General features: G+C 36.0%; 1 protein-coding gene across 1 annotated transcript; it reads left to right on the forward strand.

Annotated features, from left to right (window-relative positions):
* The first annotated feature begins 11,813 nt into the window (after window positions 1-11,813).
* Window positions 11,814-21,092, forward strand: LOC145556180 (deaminated glutathione amidase, chloroplastic/cytosolic-like). Its single transcript, XM_081617822.1, has 9 exons — window positions 11,814-12,042; window positions 13,001-13,137; window positions 13,462-13,590; window positions 14,041-14,099; window positions 14,561-14,673; window positions 14,761-14,853; window positions 18,303-18,405; window positions 20,533-20,615; window positions 20,790-21,092. Exons 1-9 carry the CDS (start codon window positions 11,818-11,820, stop codon window positions 20,829-20,831), a joined length of 984 nt encoding a protein of 327 aa, XP_081473948.1. The 5' UTR covers window positions 11,814-11,817; the 3' UTR covers window positions 20,832-21,092.
* Window positions 21,093-22,264: the final 1,172 nt, after the last annotated feature.

Raw genomic sequence — 22,264 nt, forward strand, 5'->3', positions numbered from 1 at the left:
ATTTTATAGAAATTTTTTTTTTTTTTTTTTTGAAAGAATAGAAAAATATTTGGAAGTCAATAAATAATTGGGATATATAAGGGGGGTATAAATTTGACTTTGACCAATTAAAGAACAATAAGATAGGCAACTTTTGCTCGGTCTAATTTTCTCCTTTTATAGCAAAACCAACTGAACATGTGCTCACTGTTTTTAAGCTTTCACAAGCTTTGTAAAATGTCCAAATTTTGAAAATTTAGATATTTTTACCTTTTTTTTTATACTCCGTAAATTGAAGATTTTGTATGAGATTTTTGGGAGGTTTTGATATATGTGTATTTGAATACTTGGAATATATATTTATACAATATTATCTTTTTAGGAAATTAACAAAATCATCAATACTAACTACTCCATCCGTTTCATAATGTTAGTCACATATATTATTTTGGGCGTTTCAAAAAAATCTACCTATATTGAATATACTACCTCCGGTCCAATTTAGTTGCAACTATTTCCTTTTTGGGCCAGTCCACATTACTTGCAACTTTCTCATTTCTTTCCCTTTTTAGTAACTTCTTAGTGATAAAATTACCATTTTACCCTTACTTTTTTTTAAAACACCCTAATTGCAAAACTGATTTTATCTAATTAGCTTTAACCATATCATTAATTAAGTAACCTATTTTCACCAAAATAAACCCCTTAGCCACCGAAACCAATTCCAGCCACCTTCATCTTCATTCCTTTTCAATCCTCATCACCATAATTCATCAAATTTCTACATCTTCCTCATCCCCATTTTTTTCTCTCTCCTCCTTCAACCATTCCTATTATTTTTCCAGATCTGTGGGTTTGTGGGTTCGTGGATCTTTGGGTGTGTGGGTTCGTGGGTTTGGTGGAAGGTGGGAGGTTACTGTGACGTGTTGGTGAGTTTCGGTGTTGGTTGTTTCGGCGGTTGGTGGGTTCGGTTGTGGTGGTTTCGATGTTGGTGGTTTCGGGGTTGGTGGTTTCAATGTTGGTGGTTTCGTGTTGGTTGTTTCGGTGTTGGTGGTTTCGGGGTTGGTGGTTTTGGTGTTGGTGGTTTCAGGGTTGGTGGTTTCGGTGTTGGTTGTTTCGGCGGTGTTGGGTTCGGCTGTGGTGGTTTGGTGGTTGCTAGGTTTGTCGGTGCTTGAGTGGCTGGGTTCGGTGGTGGCCTGGTGGGTGGTTTTTGTACAGTTAGGTGGTGTCGGTGGTGGTGGGTTTCTTTTTTAAAATTGGGTTGAATTTGTTTTTTTTTTTTTTATTATTACTTGGATTAATACTTAAGTGTATACCCTTGTCTTTCAATAAACATGATTAGGAAATTTTGCCTCGACCTCCGCAATCACCCCCAAAGTTGCAACTAATTTGGACCGGAGGTAGTATTTCATTTATAACTTATTTTTTTGGAATTAATTGGTTGTGGATTGATGACATGACTCCAAGTAAGGAAATTTTACCTTAAATTTTGCAATTATGACTTGTGCTTTCCTAATAAAAAATCAAAAAAGTTAAATATGGTATATTAATTATGAATTATGTTGTAGTTTTTTTTTTTTTTTTTTTTTTTTTTTTAGGAAAGTATGTTGTAGTTTAATGTTAGATTCCAAATATATTTCTTTTCTTATTTTATGTGATTGATTCCATATGGGACTAACATTATGAAACGGAGAGAGTATATATTAAAGTAATCACTAGGAATATTCTAGAATTACACGTGTCATGTTTACATTAAAAAAATTTCCCGCCAAAAACTTTTTTTTATTATTATTTTCCTTAGAAAATAAAAAGATAATTGATGAAAAAAAAAACTTTTAAAAAAAAAATATATAGCCTAAATAATAGAACAACAACAACAAATTTAAATAAATAAAATATTAAAAATATATCAATCTATAAACAAATACAAACTTATAATAATATATAAATATAATTTTTTTTCCTGTGAATATCTGAGCATTGCTCCGACAAAGAACTAGTTTATAATATATTAAGTAAATCAAAATTAGATGTGATAGGAAGATTTATTCAACAAAATGATAGCTACGAAGATTTATCAATTAATTTGGAAAATTTTAGTAAATACCAAATATAGTCTCTTTAGACTCTTTACTCACAGTACGAGATTACTTTTTTTTTTTTTGTTCTTCATTTTTCTCTTTATTTTTTTTTTGTTCTTAAAAACATAACTCTATTATTCAAGCCAAGTGTAAATATAATAGTGTCAACATGAAATATAATGTCAAAATTAATTAAATAACAGATTAGTTTAAAATTTATGTACTCCCTCCGTACTTTTTTAAGTGTTACACTTTTCATATCCGGCCGTGTTTTTTTTTTTTTATTAAGTGTTACACTTTCTTTTTTGGTAAAAATCTACATTAAAATATTATATCACTCTCCTCTCATGGTCCCCACCCAAACCCACAACTATTTTTTTTATTATATCTTTCCTCTCACATTCATTACTTTTTAATAAACTATTAACCTCACTATCTTTCTTTTACAATTTTTTAATACTCCAACTGCCCCACTCACTTCTCATTTTATTTAAGTCAATTAAATTGCTTAAAACTATGTGTCGGTCAAACTGTAACACTTAAAAAAAACGAAGGGAATAACTTAATTGTATTGATTTTTCTCCCATTTTCTTGATATTTATACAATTGTATTACTTAAAACTTATACAAGATTAATTTAAAATTTATTGCATACTATTAAGATGTATGGAACTATTGGAGAGAAACAATATTTTTTTTAGTAACCCTAGACCGATTAGTTTTTTCAAACAACCTAGGTTGTTTTGAAAATTCTAGGCGGTTCACCCTAGGGTGGTTGAAATTTATAAGCGGCTAGTATTTTTTTTTAATTAACGTGCATCATCGCTAAAGGAGGCTCAATGTAAGGCAGGTACTCAGCCTAATTTTGCCGAATGTGGTCGCCTTGAAGCAATTCTCGATGATCTACATGAGAAGAATGAAGCGTATTGGTTTCTTCGGTCTAGAGTTTCCGAAATCAAAGACGGTGACCGCAACACTAAGTACTTTCATCATAAGGCGGGTCAAAGGAAGTGCAAAAATTACATAAAGGGTCTCAACAATGCGCAAGGGGAGTAGTGTTCTGGAGAGAAGGAAATTGAGAATTTAATTCTCGATTACTACGGGTCTTTATTTGCTAGAGGGGAGATTGATGAGCTGTTGATGGATGAGGTCCTTGATAGTGTCCCGACCATGGTCAATGAAGGTATGAATCTGTCTCTTTGCGTGCTTACACCAAGGATGAAATATTTTTTGCTCTCTCCCAAATGGGGTCGTGTAAGGCTCCGGGGCCCGATGGCCTTCATGCTATTTTTTATCAGAAATATTGGCATATAGTTGGTGATGATGTGACTGTTTTTGTCAACAATATTATTTCTGGTAGAACTTCCCTTTGTGAAATTAATCGTACCAATGTTGCTCTAATCCCGAAAATTAAGGGCCCTACTTGTATCTCCCAATTTCGGCCGATTTCTTTGTGTAATGTGCTTTATAAATTAGCTTCAAAATCTGTGGCTAATAGATTAAAGCCTCTTCTCCATGGCATTGTTACGGAAAATCAGAGTGCTTTTGTTCCTAAACGTCTCATTACTGATAATGCTTTGATTGCCCTTGAACTTTTCCATACTATGAAAAAGAGATCGAAAGGCCGTCGTGGGACGATTGCCATGAAATTGGATATGAGCAAAGCATATGATAGGGTGGAATGGGAGTTTCTGAGAAGATTGTTGACTAAGTTGGGATTTGCAGGAGCTTGGGTTGATACTATCATGACATTTGTCTCTACAATCCATTACTCTTTTATCATCAATGGGGCCCCCTTTGATTCCTTAACCCCATCTAGAGGGCTTCGACAAGGTGACCCCATCTCACCTTACCTTTTTATTCTAGTTGCTGACGTGCTTTCTAGAATGTTACAGAAGGCATCGGAGAAGAAATTGATCCATGGAGCTCGGGCTAGTAGGAGTGGTCCGGAGATTACTCATTTGTTTTTCGCAGATGACAGTCTTTTATTTACTAGAGCTACTCGACAGGAATGTTCAATCATTGTTGATATTCTCAACAAATATGAAGCAACTTCCGGGCAAAAAATTAATTTGGAGAAGTCGGAAGTATCTTTTAGTAAAGGGGTTCCATTACCGTCAAGGATCACTTTTAGCTCTATTCTTGGTATGGAAATGGTTGATAACCATATTAAATACCTTGGTTTTCCAACTGTAGTGGGGAGGTCGAAGAAAGCGGTTTTTGCTTCTGTGAAGGATTGAATTTGGAAGAAAGTGCAAGGTTGGAAGGAAAAACTTCTATCGAGAGCCGGAAAGGAAGTCCTTTTGAAGTCAGTTATTCAAGCGATCCCAACCTATCTTATGGGTGTTTATAAATTCCCAGTTGGCTTGATTCAAGAAATTCATAGTATGATGGCTCGGTTTTGGTGGGGCTCGAATGAAAAGGGAAGGAAAATTCACTGGAAAAGCTGGGAATCTCTATGTCAACCTAAGTTCCTTGGGGGTTTGGGTTTTAAAGATTTGGGAGTTTTTAACGACGCCCTTCTTGGTAAGCAAATTTGGCGCCTTGCAACTAATGAAGCTTCTCTTGTTAGCCGTGTTCTAAAAGCCAAATACTACCCTCGAACTTCTGTTTTTGAGGCTGCACTTGGGCCAGTTTCTAGCTACTCGTGGAAGAGCTTATGGAGTGCTAAAGCGCTCGTTAAGGAAGGTATGCTTTGGAGAGTTGGGAATGGTCGCAACATCAAAATATGGGATGACCCTTGGCTCGTATCAGATGGGAGTCGTTTTGTTACCACTGACAGAAGAGATGATTTGTGTACTGTGGCTGATCTGATTGATGAAGTGGGATGCTGCTGGGATATTGACAAGGTCGAGAGAACATTTAATGACAGTGACAAGCAGGCGATTTTGGCCATACCAATCAGTGAACGAAGGCCCGATGACTCCCTTACTTGGGCTTTGTTGAGGAATGATCACTATGAAGTCAAATATGCCTATCTTCTAGGCAAATCCCTACCTCTGGACAACTTTGAGCAATTTTGGGTTGAAGTATGGAAGGTGGAGGCTACCCCGAAAATTCTCCATTTCTTGTGGAGATGCTGCTCGAAATCTCTGCCAACTAGGAGTGTTTTGCATCACAGACACCTAATTGAAGATCCTAGTTGCCCTTGCTGCAGATCCGAGATTGAAACAGCCACACATGTTGTTATTAAGTGTCCATGTGCATATCAGCTTTGGGTAAGAATTGGCTGTGAGGAGGCTCTCAATCTTGCTGTGTCTGAATCGTTTGGGGAAGTATTACTCTGCTAGGCAAAACATCTCTCGAAATAAATTTATCAGAGAGCAATTTTCCTAACATGGTTCATTTGGTTCCGAAGAAACAAGTGGGTTTTTGAAGAACAATGGGATATGGTTGATGTTACTCTTATCAGACATAGAAAATTGATAGCTGATTTTGGTAATTATACTGAAAAAGTTTATGGTGGTACTCTGCCCAGTCCCGAGCCATCTGGAAGAACGGTGTGGATGCCCCCCCAGCTGGAGTTGTCAAACTCAATGTTGATGCTGCTGTTTCTGATGATGGATGGGTGGGCTTAGGGGCTATTGCTCGAGACAGCAGGGGTCGTGTTCTCTTCTCTGCAGTTCGAAGGATAAAAGCTTACTGGGAGCCATTAGTAGCTGAGTGCAAGGCTGCTCTTTTTGGGATCAAAAAGGCGACAGAGCAAGGGTATAGTGATGTCATTATGGAGTCTGACTCTTTGCAAATGGTATCAAAGATGAAGAAAAATTCCTTCTCCTTAGCGGCTGCTGATGGTATTTTAGAAGATATTGTGTCTGTGAGTGTGTGCTTTTCTTCCATTTTTTGGTCACATGTTAAGCGTGATGGGAATTTCGTAGCTCATCACTTAGCTAGGTTAGTGCCTTTTGGTTGTGAACAATTGTGGGAGTTTCTCGTGCCTGATGAGATTGCTCCGTATGTATTGTTGGACTCTATTTCTATTAATTAATGCACTAACCGCTTTTCTTCAAAAAAAAAAAAAAATTAACGTGCATCATCATCATTATTTTTTTTTTGACAAGCCAAAACGCACAACAATTTATTAATTAGCCAAAGGCCTCAAATCATCCAGTACAAAGATCGAAATACACTCAGGTACTTCTTCCATCCAGACACGAAGGCTATCAAAAGAGGAACTAAGCTTAGCTAATTCATGTGCTACTTGGTTGCCACTCCTTTTAACAAAGGAGAAGGAGCAACTCTGACAGTCTTTAGCGAGCTGAAGAATGTCATAGACAATCGACCCAAACTCGGTGGCTGGCGCATTCCCTTTTGAAGCATGGTTGTGCAATTTGAGGGAGTCCGTTTCAACAATAACTCTTCTAAAACCCGACTCCATCGCAATCATAAGAGCATGTCTCATGGCAAGAGCTTCTGCAATATCAACATCGAACTTCCCCCTAATCCGAAAGCAGGTTGAGGCAACAACATCACCTACATCGTCCCTCATTACCCCTCCAAATCCCACACCATCAGAACTAAAAATGGCTGCATCAGAATTAATTTTTATCACACCTTGCAAAGGTAAACTCCAACTACTCTGCAATTGAGGTTGGGCAGTAAGCGAGTTGGTATTTTCTTGAGCCTGAGCATAGTCCCCAACAAGTACCACAACCTTATGTATTACCTCCAGCAAATCATTCTTCCTACCCTTAAAAATCCAAGCATTTCTACGGAGCCAGAGACCCCATAGTAAGCTCCAAAGAATACTCCACCAGGACTGGTCTCTGTAAAGCTTCCGAAATTCGACACACCATTCTCCAAAAGACTCACCTTCAAACCTTTCCACTTCCAATCTGAGAGGCGAGAGATACCACAAATGTTTTGCATCTTTACATTTCACCAACATATGCAACACACTTTCAATATCCTCACCACACATAGGACAAATAGGGTCAGTATCCATACCTCTGTTTACAAGAGATTCACGAGCAGCAATAACACCTTTCACAGCACGCCAAGCGAAAAATTTGATCTTCGGAGGCACCTCCGCATCCCATACTACCTTCCAGTCAATATTGCAATTCGATGTCGAGGAAGTAGGCTTATTATTCTTCTGTTCAACAGTGATCAAATTGTAGGTGCTTCTCACCGAGTATTTGCCATCCTTAGTGAAGTTCCACACCCAAGCATCCCTTCTATTAAAAATATGGATAGGAATTTTACAAATTTCATTGATCTCAACAGTAGAGAAATTTGCAGCAAGGGCCTGGTAATCCCACGATTTATCCACCCAAAGATCACGAACAAAAGTTAAAGGCTCATCCACCATGTGCTGCCTCGAAGACACTTTGAAGGCAGGGAGGTTGGGAACCCAAGGATCATTCCAAATGTGTATGGTTGACCCGTTTCCCACAGATTTTCTAACACCCTTCTCCAGTAAGTCACGAGCCCCCAATATTGATCGCCAAGTATAACTCGAATTTGGCCTCACTTTAGCTTAAAAAAAGTTCAAATGGGGGAAATATTTCCCCTTAAGAACCCTTGCCACTAAAGAGTTTTCATTCTTTAGGATCCGCTATGCTTGTTTAGCGAGAAGAGCCTTGTTAAAATTCTTCATATTTCTAAAACCGAGCCCTCCTTCCTTCTTGGAGGTGTACATCTTCTCCCATGCTATCCAACACATTCTTCTCTCCTCTCCCTTTTTCCCCCAAAAAAATTGCCGATACAACTTCTCAATGACATTGATGATACTAGCCGGAATAAAAAAACATTGCATTGCATAAGTTGGGATCGCTTGAGCAATTGATTTAATCAAAACTTCTCTACCCGCTTGTGACAAAAAGTGCTCTTTCCACCCTTTGAGTTTTTTCCAGACACGATTCTGAATATTTTGAAAAACCTGTTTCTTTGAACCACCAATGTAAGTTGGCAACCCAAGATACTTGTCATGTCCTTCGACAGCCTTAAAAGATAACTTCATCTGAAGCAAATTTTTCCGTTCTTGCTCAATGTTTCGGGTAAATGACACTTCCGATTTATCCATATTCAGTTTCTGTCCCGATGCAATCTCATAGGTAGAGAGAATATTAAGCACATTATCCACCTCCTCCCCCGTCGCCCTTATAAAAAGAAGGCTATCATCCGCAAAAAATAAATGGGAAATAGGACTAACATGTCTCCCAATTTTAACACCATGGATGAGCTTTCGATTCTCAGCATCTCGGATCAGGGTCGACAAACCTTCTGCACACATAATAAACAAGAAGGGTGAAAGAGGGTCCCCTTGCCTAAGACCCCTACTTGGCTTGAAATGTCTCGACGGTTGGCCATTCACAAGAACATTAAACTCTGCAGAGCTAACACAATTCATAATCAATCTCACAAAAGCTTCTGGCAAACCTAACTTGATCATAATTTTCTCCAAGAACGCCCATTCTACTCTGTCATAAGCTTTGCTCTTATCCAGCTTAAGCCCCAAAAAGCCCTTCTTCCCTTTTTTCTTCTTCCGCAGGTAGTGAAAACATTCATAAGCAACCAGCACATTATCAGTGATTAATCTCCCCGGAACAAACCCACTCTGCGACTCATGAATAATAAAAGGAAGTACTAGTTTTAATCTGTTGGCTAGTACTTTGGTGACAATTTTATACATCACATTACACAAACTGATAGGTCTAAAATCAACAGGAGACTCACATTCTTTTTTTTTTCGGAATTAAAACAATATGAGTCTGATTAATGGAACCTACGTCACCATTATTATTCAAGATATCAAGGACTTTATCAACAAAATCCACCCCTAAAATATCCAAAAATTTTGGAAAAAAATGGCAGACATACCATCGGGCCTGGGGGCCTTCGTCGGATGCATCTGGAATAATGCTATGCGCACCTCCTCGGCAGTGAAAGGAGTGGTCAGATTACGTCGTTGGCAGTCACTAACAATAGGTACCACTTTTTCAATCACAGGTTCCGGCTCAATTTGGCTGTTTCCATCAAAGAGATCTTTAAAATAATTCACAAAGACTTCCGATATCTGCTCTTCTTCGTCAAAAACATTACCAGCTTCATCTCTGATTTTTTTTATGTTGTTACGCTCGACTCTTTGCTTTGCCTTCGTATGAAAGAACGAAGTATTTTTGTCACCATGTTTTAGCCAATCTTGCCTACTCCGTTGCTTCCAATACATCTCTTCCCTTCGCTCAAGCTCATCCATTATGTCATCAATTGCTCTCGTCTGGGCTATTACCTCCTTCGTTTGCTCCTCCCCCATGAGTTTCTCCATATGTGCTTTACAAGTTTGTAATTCTCTCACAAAATCCCCAAATTTCTCTCTGCTCCATGCACTCAGTCTAGTAGAGGTAAAGGCGATTTTTGAACATAGGTCACCACCTCTATCCCAAGCATCTGACACGATCTCAGCACAATTCTCATCATGGAGTCACATTTCTTCAAAACGATACCGTTTTTATTTCTTTTTTTTCTTCGGAGCATTCAAAGCCTCTTTGATACACAAAAGAATTATGTCAAAATTATTATTATTATTATTATTATTATTATTATTATTATTATGTCAAAAATATTATTATTATTATTATTATTATTATTATTATTATTATAAAATTAACAAATAAACCTACTAAGTTAATCAATTTACAAGAAATTGGTGGGAAGTCAAGATACAATCTAGGCCCTTACCCCACTAGCTATAGCGAACCCGATCCTGTTGAAGATGTGAGCAGTTGCACGAACACCAATATCCTGAGTCTTACCGAACGCATGAAGCCGTTTCAGCAACGTAATAGCATCCTTCTCTAATTCCCCTAACGAAGAAAAGAAGAAAGGAAGAAAACCATAGCCAATAGCCCTGCAACGTGCCCCATACTTGTCCTGCTTCCGTTGAGCCGCCGTCGACACAACACGACCTGAAACGTAGTCAGACAACCCCGATTGTGTCAAATTACTATAAGTTTGTATTTGTTTATATGTTTTGTATACATTCAATTATTCAAATATCTATTTATTTTATCAGATTATTATTGACGAGACATGTTAGGGCTTGTTTATATTTACTGAACTGATTGGAGCTGAACTGAACTGAACAATTTATGAGAGAGGGAAATTATTAGGAGCTGAACTGAATTGATTGGAGCTGAACTGAACTGATTATAGCTGAACTGAATTGAACAGAACTGAAATTAAGTAAATGTAAACAAGCCCTTAATATAGATTATCTCTATTTTTGTTGATTGCTATCAAATTATAAATTAAAATTTAGAATTCCTTTTTTAGTAGGAAACTGGATTAGACCCGTGCGATCATAAAAACATATCTTCATCATAAATTACTAAGGAACAAAATATAAAAATGAAAGCCAATCTGATCTAATAAAACTATATGCATACTTATAAATTAGTTCATTTTTGTATAACTGTAATAGTAAAACCTTAAAAAAAAAATTTAAAACAAATGTCCCATAAGTGCATATTAAAATTAGTTCATTTTTGTATAACTGTTTTTTGGTTTTTTGTTTTTTAAAAGTATAGGATAAATGTCCCATAATGAATCAAAAATTATTTAAACATATTAAAATTATACTGTAATAATTTTGAAAACTGACAACAGAAAAGTGGAAACACATTTTTCTTGTTTCCTGTTTTTGGTTTTTGGTTTTCAAAAAAACAGGAAACTAAAAACAAAAAATGATGTCAGACAAGCCCTTAGTTACTTAAAATATTTTAGCTCAATATCAATTTATTTATTCCAACCACAAAAAACTATTTATTCATTAATGACACAGTAAAAAGATTGAAATAAAAATGATTAAAATAACCAATTCCTAAAAAAAAAACCAAAAATAAATTTGACATCATAAGTGCATTAGGCGGGAATTTTATTTATGAAAGAGCGACACGTATATAGTTTGAGAAGAGGATGATGTCAACAATTTTCTATTTTAGTAATAAAAAATAGATAAACAACTCATTTTATAGATTAACAAACGAAGATTCAAGGGATTATAGAAGATTTTCTAATCTTGATATAATTAAAACTTTTTTATTTTGGCGATTTTCTATTTGCAATAAAAAATTTCAGTTGAATTGATATAGAAATTTGAAGGGTAAAAAATCACTAATTTATTATGAGTCTACGTTGTTCATTATTTTTAATCAGTCATCTAACTTTTTATTTATTTATAAAGCAAAGAAAAAATGTTTTATTTATTTAAAGTTGTTATTGTTCGATATTTTGGGGTTGTTTAGGCTGTAAAAATTATTTTTTTTTCCAACTTAAGGAAAAAAACTAAAGGAAAAAATAAAGTTTTTGGCAGAAAAATATTCATTGTAAGCGCGACAGGTGTACTTTTGCTATAATTTGTAAATACTCGCTCCATCTCATAATATAATTCTTGTTTTCCTATTTTAGAGATCCAAAATATTGTTCCTGTTTTTATTTTTGGATAGTTTGTAAACTCTATTATACCCTCGCTTTTTATTTTTTTTTTATTTTTTATTTTTTAACTTTATTCATTGTATTTCCTAATTTATCCTTGAATTTTGCACATGCTTTGTATGGAGTATTATTTTTCACTTTGTCATTTTTCACTTTTATTAATGTACTGCAATCAGTTTCTCCTTCCGTTTCTTAATTATCATTATATTATGGGACGAAGAGAGCATATTTTATTTTGGGGGCGTTATCCGAAGATTCGAGGGCGGTATTTAACAACTCGAAGGGAGTAGTGAGAGGTTAAAGATAGATTATAGATGTTGAAATGTTGACGGTTATTACCAGCTTGTCCTCAGCATCAATAACAGCATTTTCCTTGTTTAGCAAATCCAATTTCACCACCAGTCAACCCAGATATCACGTGAGGTCACGTGCCTCATTCTCCGACGAGTCAACCATGGCCGCTAACTCAGCCCGAGTTGCCGTCGCCCAGATCACTTCTGTCAACGATCTCTCCGCCAATTTTGCCACCTGTTCTCGTCTTGTTAAGGTACAATTTTTTTTTTTTTTTAATTCCTGATTTTCTTAAAAATTGGCTTAATCCTTTAATTGGTTAATTTCAATAATCATTGGAAAAATTACATTAATTTAATCAAATATGTGATAAATTTAGGCAAATCGAGTTTGAGTTGATGAATTTATATAATATACTTTTTATATTTTCTTTAAGTCAATTTAATTTGATTGTATTCTGCTGTTTAAGAAATAGGCACCATTCTGCTGTAATTTGAACCTTCGGTTCTTAAAAAATTAATTTGAACGAAATTCTTCTGAACCCTCCGTTTCTTTTAAAACATAACTTAAATTATTTTATGATGATAAATTATTGTTTAAGCTTAAAAAAAGTAATTTAAAGAATTATGTAAAAATGTAAAATAGCAATCAGCTTGCTTGGGCGCCTTAATCCCATAAGTGGGCTCAACCACATGAACCAACACGAGGACTTCCAAGAGGTCTCTCATCCTAGTACTACTCTCAATCATCGTGGCTCGTGTCATGTGATGTGATAAAGTTTTACGATAGCTGTCGCTGGCTTACCTTAACCTTCCTCCTTTGGGAAACCCACCGGCGGAGTTGTAGTAGCAATCAGCTGCCGGCAGAAAATTACCTGTGGACTGTGGTGTAAATGTTAGGAGCTTACTAATCAAAAGTCTGTCAATTCTGTTTTAGCACTATATAGGGCTTTTAGTCACCTCACTTCTTCATGATATTTAAAGTTGGTGTAGGTTAATGCATGGTTATGCTATTGTCTATTACAAAGTATGAATTTAGAACCTTATGATAATTACTACTTTGTTATATACTTGTATTGAATTTAGGCCTTGTATTTTTGTTTTTCTAGTTAAATTAAACCTTTTGGGTATGTTTCTATTTTCTCGCATCTTCTGTTATACGCTTGAGTTTATAATTTTAGTAATGCTAAATGGAGCTCAAATTTACTATCACAGGAAGCAGCAGCTGCTGGGGCCAAATTGCTTTGCTTTCCAGAGAGTTTCTCATATGTAGGTGCTAATCTTGGGGACAGCGTGAAGATTGCAGAACCATTGGATGGACCAATAATGCAAGGATACTGCAGTCTTGCCAGGTGAGGTACTATCTTGCACGGTATTTCGAATTTTTTTAGTGTTAGGCCTATCTATCATTGATTAGATGAATAATGCTTTTAGCAATTTAGCTTGTATTAACATATCTTCCTTCCCTTTGGTCTATAACTTTAGCCTTGTGATACTTTCACCAAATAATTTTTTCCCTATGCTTTATTTTCAAATCAATTTGTGGGTTCTTGGAAAGTGTTACAGTTCAAGTCATGTGCATCTATGGATATTTTTTGAGTCAAGTCATTTTCTCAAGGTGATGACGTTTCCGGCTTCTTGCTTCCTTTGACTGTTTTCATTGGCATGGGTTGCAGAGAGTCTCAGATATGGTTGTCTCTCGGAGGTTTTCAGGAAAAGGCATCTGACGATTCTCATTTGCGTAATACACATGTGATAGTTGATGATACTGGAAAAATCAGAAGCAAATATTCCAAAATACACTTGTATGTTTTACTGCTTCCTTTCAACTGGTTAATTTTTTTCTTTTTTATCAAGCACTACTGTAACATTTTGGACTAGTAAGAACATTCTGAGAGTGAGGGAGTGTCATCCTGCAGTGTTTAAGTTCTTAACTTGCAAATTTCACTCATGAGTGGTTACTTCTGTAAAAAGGACTTTTTGAGGTGAATGTACGTGCCAGGGACCCAAAAAAACTGTGCATAACTTACTTTTATACTAGATGAGCTTACAAAATTGTCAGACATTCAAAAGCTGGCTTTTTATACCTTTTTTTGTCTCCCTTTAGCTTATTATTTCTCTAATTAGGATCCTGAATCCTGATTAATGTGATTGCATGCCCTCAAAAGGTCAAAATAGCCAATGAAGTTTGGGGAGGAGGTTGAGAAGTTAAAAGGTAACTAATTGAGATCCTTGTCTTATTTACTGTTTTGAAGGTTTGATGTGGATGTCCCTGGCGGAATGGCTTATAAGGAAAGCAGCTTTACTGAAGCAGGTTAGCAACTTGTATTCTAGGCAGTCGGATTGAGGCAAATGCCATCTGTGCCATCAAGTTTTGTCATTTTTCCTGGAAATGCCATTTAACTTATTAATGTTTTCATTAATCCCAATTTTGTTTACCAAAATGATGTAAAATTGCCACTCTAAATCATATAAAATTTGCAGTTACAGGTAATACCTGTTGCTATTCTTGTGCTATTTTGTAAATAATAGTGTTATTTGGCTGTTTTATCAGCAATGGTTTAATAAGAAAAACACTTGACATTAGTCTAGTGGATTTTTTAGGATTAGTGACTACACACCACTTGTACAAATAGATTTTGCTCTTCTTTGGTCTTATAACGTTGCCCTTTTCTTTTATTTTGTGTAAATTGAATTGGCAGTTTCCTTTCTTCGTCTCCTAGGATATCTACAGAATACAGATTATGCTCTTTTGGTGATGTACTCAATTTTCAGGCAAGGATGTTGTGGCAGTGGATAGTCCCTGTGGACGCTTGGGCCTCACTGTTTGCTATGATTTACGATTTCCAGAAATATACGAGTGCTTACGGTTTCAGCATCAAGCTCAAGTAGGAGCAATATTGCACCTCTGTTGCTGTGAGTTTCAAGTTGGTACAACTACTATGCTACCTACTTACTTCTTGTTTAATATTCAGGTTCTATTGGTACCTTCAGCGTTCACAAAGATAACTGGTCAAGCCCACTGGGAGATACTTCTGCGTGCTCGTGCCATTGAAAGTCAATGCTATGTAAGGGCTTGAATTCCCCCTCCCCCCCCCCCCCCCCCCCCTCTCTCTCTCACCCCCTCTCTTCACCAAGACACACAACAGTACATCACCCACTCTTTCTGGCTGATTCCTCTCTTTGGGACAGCACTAATAGTTTGATGCTGTGCAATATTATAGGACTGTGTAAACCATGTTTTAAGCTCTATTCTCAAATCTCATGCAATGACCATTGTCCTGTCTCATTTCAATCAATATATTTTGGTCCTGGACTCCTGGTTTAGCAAATACTAGTTGATATGAAGTGTAAAACTAAGTGAATCTCAACTAGAGAGCATCAAGGAGTGAAAGGGACCTATTATCATGAATATGAGTACATGACATGTGAATGAAATTTACTATGGGTTTTTCTATATAGTGCCCTGAGGTATTGACTTTTCCAAGCTGTACCCACCCATCAATTTTCAAAATTCTACGCTGCACCCTAAGGTACTTTTAGTGTCTAAGATGTAACCCTACCCTAATCCCTCCGTTATCTTAAGTTAACTTTTCGTTAACTTCAAAATAAATAATTAAAAAAAAACAACCACCTCTCTCTCCTCCCTCACAAGTCACAACTACCCACCAGCCACCACTACACCTCCAGCCGCGCCGCCGCACTTTCGATAATCCAGCCGCACCGCCGCACGACAGTGGCTCGCCCCTCTCTCCTCGACCGCCCACTGCCCGCTGGAATACCAGCCACCCCAATCCCCTCCTGCACCGGAAAACCCACAACCCTACTCCCGACTGCTCCCCGCACTCCACCGCACCAAAACAGACCAGCCGCATGAACCAGCAAACGCCACCGACCAGCTTCTCCTCTCACCTCGGCCCCTAAAATCACAAAACACCAGCAGCCCCTACATTAGCGCAACCACAATCGCACCACCGCAATCAAACGACACTAGACCCTAATTTTTTCCCCCAATTTGATTTTATTTGTTAAATCATCAATTCTGGTTCAATTAGATCGAGATTAAATACACAAAACTTGTTTTAATTGATTTTTCCAATGAAAATCTGCACGAATATAGTTTAATTGGTCGAGATTGTTCGGATTACGCCCAAAAATTTTGGAAAAATGGTCGAAAATCTGGAAAGAGAAGGAAGAAGGGAGGAGGATGATGCGGTGGTGGGTCGAGGAGAGAGGGGCGAGCCACTATGGTGCGGCGGTGCAACTGGAGGTGCGGCGGGAGGTGCGGTGGTGGGTACTTGTGATGGAGGAGAGAGAGGTGTTTGGGTGTTTTTGGATATTTTTGTTTTTTTTTTTTAAAATTTATTTATTTTGAAGTTAACGAAAAGTTAACTTAAGTTAACGAAAAGTTAACTTAAGTTAACGGAGGGATTAGGGTAGAGTTACAACGCAAACACTAAAGGTACCTTAGGGGTACAACGTAGAATTTTGAAAATGGGTGGGCACTGGTTGGAAAAGTTAATACCTAGAAAAACCCAATTTACTAAAAGTGTCTAATTACTGTTTCATACTTGAAACATAATTTTTGAGTCTGTTTTTGCAATTACTAGCTGGCATGAAGCTAAGAATAGGTGGACCACAACACAACATATGAATGAAGTTACTTACACTATAAGTCCATGTACACTTCTAGCAGTTTAACACCCTCCATCTTGAAGATATAACCATTCTTATGTTTAATCTACCTAATTCCTGTTATATCAACCTTGTATCAAACTCAAGCTTGTGCTTCTTTGACTTCTGACTATGTTTAACATTGCTTCTTTGATTGTGTGGGTCATGAAAGTTTCAAGAACGAACTCGAGGCTAGATTTTTGAGGAGGGGAGGGGTTTGGTTATATTGTGGTCTTTGTTGGTTTTGGTCTCTTTTGTAAGGATGACGATATGGAGCTTGTTGATTTTGAGGACGGGGTTGATTGTATTGATGTTGGGGTTGGTTTTGGTTTTTTTTTGTACTCCCTCTGCCCACTATTATCTGCAACAAAGGCGGTTTTTGCGGACTCCTAGGCAAAACTTTTATTGGAGTTTAATTAAGTTCAAGAGTTGAATTACATGCCATTCTATTGTAATTCAACTCTTGAGCGGCAACGGTTAGGCAAAGAAATGATTAATACTCTCAACCCTATGACCAAGGTTGGAAACAACAAAATACGGGATGGAAACTACGCAACCAAGGCCCTCCACAAAACAACTACAATAGAAACCAAAACCAACCTCAACATCACTACAATCAACCTGAAAAGAACATTAGACATATTTTAAAGAACATGGGTAAAAAAAAGAACATACTAGTGTTTGAAAAAGAACATGCTAGTGTTTAAAGAACATGCATACTAGTGTTTGAAAAACATGTTTGTGTTTTACAAAGAACATACCTATATTTGTTTGATAATATGTTCGTATATACTTATGTTCTTTAACATATGTTGATTAAACATGTTTTTTGGGTTTCAATAATGCAAAATATGTTCTTTTAATTTTGGCTCGTATGTTCTTTGAATTTGGCTCTTTTTTTTTTGGTTTTTTTTTTTATAAAGATGGCTTAAGGTAACGAGTTCTTTAATTTATGTTCTTTTAACATATGTTATTTTGAATTTTGAAAATGAAACCTTGTATTATTTTTAGTTGAAGATAATTTTAGAGAGAGAAAAACAAAATTATTATGGAAAGTTGAATTTTTGGAGAGAGAGAAAACTATTTTTGGGGAAATGAAATTTTTGGTAAAGCGTTTTTCATTAATGTGTAATTTTTCATGAAATTTTAATAAAGTTTTTATCATGTTCTTTTTGTAATGTCTTTATGTTCTTTAGTAATACATGTTCTTTGTTAAAAACAAACATGTTCTTTTTCAAACAACTAAATGTTCTTTTTCAAACACCTAATGTTCTTTCCGCCTTTTTCTTGTTTAAGCGGGTGCACCATGCATGCTGCACCCAGGTGCAACAACCCCCTCTTCAAAATCAAAAAGCTCCATATCGCCATCCTAACCAAAGAAATCAGGAGCATGCTGGCTGCCTTTGTAAATGTTGGGATGGTTTTGGGTGGTATTTCTTAGGAAATGCATTCGGCATGATGGACTGTTGGGTTGGTTTGGTGACATTTCTATTGTTGATAGGTTGTGATGGTTTATAATATATATCTAAATCTCTTGAATATGGCATGTTTGGTAGTAAACTTTCTTAGGTTGTGAGAGGCAATGGGGTATGCTATGATGTGATAATGCAAAGCACCTGTTGGTTAATCATAGAATTTATTAGTCTTCTTTTTGTGGGAGAAAAATACTGTGCGCTTTTGTTAGGTATTGCAAACCTTCAGGATAATGGTTGTTCCATGGATCTTTACTTCTATGAGAATCTATAACTAGAATTATCAAATGGGAATTCCTTCAGGTCATCAAGTTACATTGACATTGAATGTGTTTCGTAGAAAACATTTTTAATGACCCTTTCTTTTGCAGGTGATTGCTGCAGCACAAGCTGGAAGGCATAATGATAAAAGGGAAAGCTATGGAGACTCTTTGATTATTGATCCTTGGGGAACAATAGTTGGGCGGCTTCCTGGTAAGCTAATTACCTTATTCAAATTTCACAGGAGAAAACTATTTCATGAGTCTCTCCCTCAATTTAGCTTCTGATTGTGTCCATCAAGATTTTATGAGTATTTTTTCTTGTTTTTTTTTTTTTAAAAAAAAAATATTGTGAGATGTACATAAAATGCTTGATATAAAAAAATAAAATATAAAAGTTGACGTGTACACCTTTCTCTTTGTTTCTGGTAAGGTTCCTTCTTGCATATTAGTAAAGCCAAGCATTGGCTAGCAACTTTTCAAAGGCTTAAAGACAAACTTCTGAGCTGTTACATGATATTATTACCTCAAAACAGATGCATTTCCCATTGCCAAAGTCATCAATATGCCAAATACTCCCTCCGTCCCACAATCAGTTGGTTGGTGTGTGTCCCTGATGTAAAGTAGTATAAATAAAAGCTTATCAAAATTCGTGTTGATATGAATGTGGGATATCCCAAAATTGTAGACTAACTGACTAAGGCCACTGGGATGTAATCCACAACCCGTGTGTTTTGGAGATGTGTTAAAATACTTTATTACTTTATACTAAATTAATTTAGCTTAATTAGGGACCACACTACTAAGTTAGTTATTAGAGATGAAAGTGAAAGAATTTGGAGCCTTGATATGGACCTTACCCTTAGTTTGGAACCAATCCTTTTGAGGTGAAAGAAATTAATATCTCAGGATCACTCTGAAGGCGAAAAATAGTTTCACTCTGGGAGTCTTGGACAATCATCTTCAAAGGACAAAGTAAACAATCTTTTCTAATACACCTCAGTCTCGTTTACTCACAATGCAATATGTTTCCTTCTCTTTCGCATTGTTTGCTGATTTCAGCTTTTCAAGGCCAGCTAGCTCATGTAGAGGTCATTTCAGGTTTTAAGGTTTCACCATTCTAGAGATTGCATCCTAAGTCCGAGGCTGTCATTTTTCGAGTATCCAATCTATACTCCTCACCCTGGTTTATTATTAATTAGGGCCTGTTCTGATTTACTGAGCTGAACTGAACTGATTGGAGCTGAGCTGAACTGAATATTTTATGAGAGAAGGAAATTAGGAATTGAACTAAATTGAACTGAAGTGAACTGAAAATAAGCTGAAGAGAACAGACCCTTTCTTTAGTCAAAGGTACGATCATGGCCATTTGTATGTATCCCATGCTACTTGGGTCATAAAAATAAATTTTAAGCAACAAAAATCTATAACTTCCTATGTTAATACAAACTATTTACCAATGTTAAGATAAGACCCCAAAAAAGAAATATTGGTATAGTTCTAAAGAAGTAAAAGAAACTATAGCGTAGTTTGGGACTTTTGGATGCTATGTTACATGGACTTGGGTACGTGTGTCAGACACGTGTCCGTGTCCGAGTGTCCGATTCGCCAATCTCCAAAAATTTAGGACACGGGGACTCTTTCCTATATTTTGACACGTGTGCGGGGACACGAAATTTTCATTTTTTGCAAAAAATTATACATATCAAAATATTTAAATATTTCATTAATATTCAAAAAATTTATACCATATAATGCTAAAACTATGACAATAACACTAATTACGTATTTGGGTTTTTTTTTTTTTTTTTTATAAAAAAAAAAGATAAATATGAAGTACTTAAGTAACTCTGTAACTCACCGCAAGAGAAATAAATAAAGGGGTAAAAATGTGATGGACACAACTGCCACAACAGTAAAAAGGGATTTTAAAAATAAATAAAAAACCAATAAAGGGAGGAATACAGCTATAAAGCACTGACTCTTTGACTTTCTGATTTTTTGTTTTTACCGTCTTTCTTCTTCAACCTCCCGCTCCCTCAAATTTCTTACTTATCCATAGCTATATTTCTCCTTTACTTGAAAAATTAGGCATTTTTTTTTTTTAAAATTCAGCTCTATTTCTCCCCTTCCTCTCTCTCTCTGAAGTGTCCGAGTGCACACTACCGAATCTGACACGAATTTCGTGTCCGAATCCGCGTCGTGTCGACACGGACACTTCGGCATTTCAGCCGAGTCCGGTGAACATAGTTTGGATGTATTGAAATACTAGACTTTTTAATTTACTCAAGTGTTGGATGCTTTTTATGTCTCATTGCCCCTACTATCTCTGTTGTTACAGATAAGTTGTCAACTGGAATAGTTGTAGCAGATATCGACTTTTCGTATATTGAATCTGTCAGAATGAAGATGCCAATTGATAAGGTACGTATGACTGACACTCTGAAAGAGATGATGAATCTATGTTTAATGGATGTATTGTTTGAATGTTCATGGTTTTATAGCAAGAAATACATGTAGCGTTTCAATATTAGTATAAGAGTATCAACATATCATGTAGTTACTAATGCAAACTTACTTTTTACAATCTTGTTTCAGCAACGGAAGCCTATTAATTTCTGGAAAGCTTCCTCTATATGATATTTGAGTTTCTGGAAAGCTTTCTCTATATAATATCTGAGTTTCTGAGTAATGTAGATGTAAAGGAGTTGGCGCTTGATTTTGTCTTATGAATCTATGTACCATATATAGTTGTGTTTTTTTTTATTTCCTTATTATGATGGGACTATGTACCATATAGTTTGGTGACAATTACTATTATTATGTCTAATAATGTAATGTTTTCTTCATAAATAATACTGATATATTAATGTTGGGGAGGGGGGGTGTAAATTAGAAAACATGTACTTTTATAAATTGTTGATGTATGTACTCTTTGGGTTGCATAGAATTTGAAACATGGAATAGAAGAACAAATTCCTTGTATTTATTTATTTTTTTTTTTTTTTTTTGCCACCATTTCTTTGAAATAAGAGGTTATAAATTCCAAAAAAGTGTTTGTCAGCATTTTGAAACACTCCCTTATTCCTAGTGACTTTGTTTAAATAGAACAATTAGTGTCTTTTGACATGCCACATTATTAGTAAAGTTACGAGATCTTTGAAACTCTAATAAGCTTAATGATTTTTTAATTTGAGAATAGGAAGGACTAGGTAGATTAGAACCCATGCAATGCACGATTTATGTAAACCCTATTTTTGTAATTTGTAAATTACTAACAAAATTAAGCTATAATATAAAAATACTTTTTCGTTTCTTTATAGTTGTTACACTTTCTTATTTTGGAAATTGTTAATTAGTTGCAACACTTTCTATTTTTGACTTTTCTTTCTATCTCTCTCGTCTTAAAAAATTGTCTAGGAGACTATGATAATATATAAAAAAATAAAAATAAAAAACTATTATTAAAATAGAGTATGCAAACATCATCACTATCCACATGTTACTCTCTTAATGATTTTTTTCTGGCCTAAATGCAAAGATAATGTTTTTTTTTTTCTTTTTTTTTTTTTAATAAATTGAGCTATCCTATTTACTATGTAATTTTTTTGAAAGTTAAATATTAGAAGTCTCCACATTACAACTCGATCAGGTTGTTCTGATTAACTCCTTGATTGGCTAGCCAATCCGCAACTTTGTTCGCTTCTGCGTAAATGTGGTGGACTTCTAATGCTCTTGCTTCAGCCATAAACGATTACAGATACCCAATTTCAAAGAAAATGCACAGATGAGCTTACATGTGTAGTCCCTCACCACTCCTCCACCACCAGCTGGTCCAGGAGACCCCTTAGTCGCGCCATCTGTGTTAAGAACTATCCAGCCAAAAGTTGGAGCAATCCACTTGATATTAGCTTCAATACGTTGTTCTCGCTGAGTTTGCTCTTCGAAATCACCCAGAATTCTCCAAGTCTCTTCAAAACGAGGCAATAAAAAAGACCTGATATCCATAGGATTGTCATTTCATAAGCAGCATTGTTTCGCCATCTCCACATCCACCAAATCACAATGACAAA

This window comes from Chenopodium album, chromosome 8, assembly GCF_948465745.1.
Source record: "Chenopodium album chromosome 8, dcCheAlbu1.1, whole genome shotgun sequence".
Classification (NCBI taxonomy): Eukaryota; Viridiplantae; Streptophyta; class Magnoliopsida; order Caryophyllales; family Amaranthaceae; genus Chenopodium; species Chenopodium album.

Excerpts from the sequence above, each read along its gene's own strand:
- LOC145556180 (XM_081617822.1), top strand. The coding sequence starts at position 11,818 with ATGTTGACGGTTATTACCAGCTTGTCCTCAGCATCAATAACAGCATTT. Across the intron at positions 14,674-14,760 it reads GGTTTCAGCATCAAGCTCAA|GTTCTATTGGTACCTTCAGC; the intron begins GTAGGAGCAATA and ends TTTAATATTCAG. Across the intron at positions 20,616-20,789 it reads TGAAGATGCCAATTGATAAG|CAACGGAAGCCTATTAATTT; the intron begins GTACGTATGACT and ends ATCTTGTTTCAG.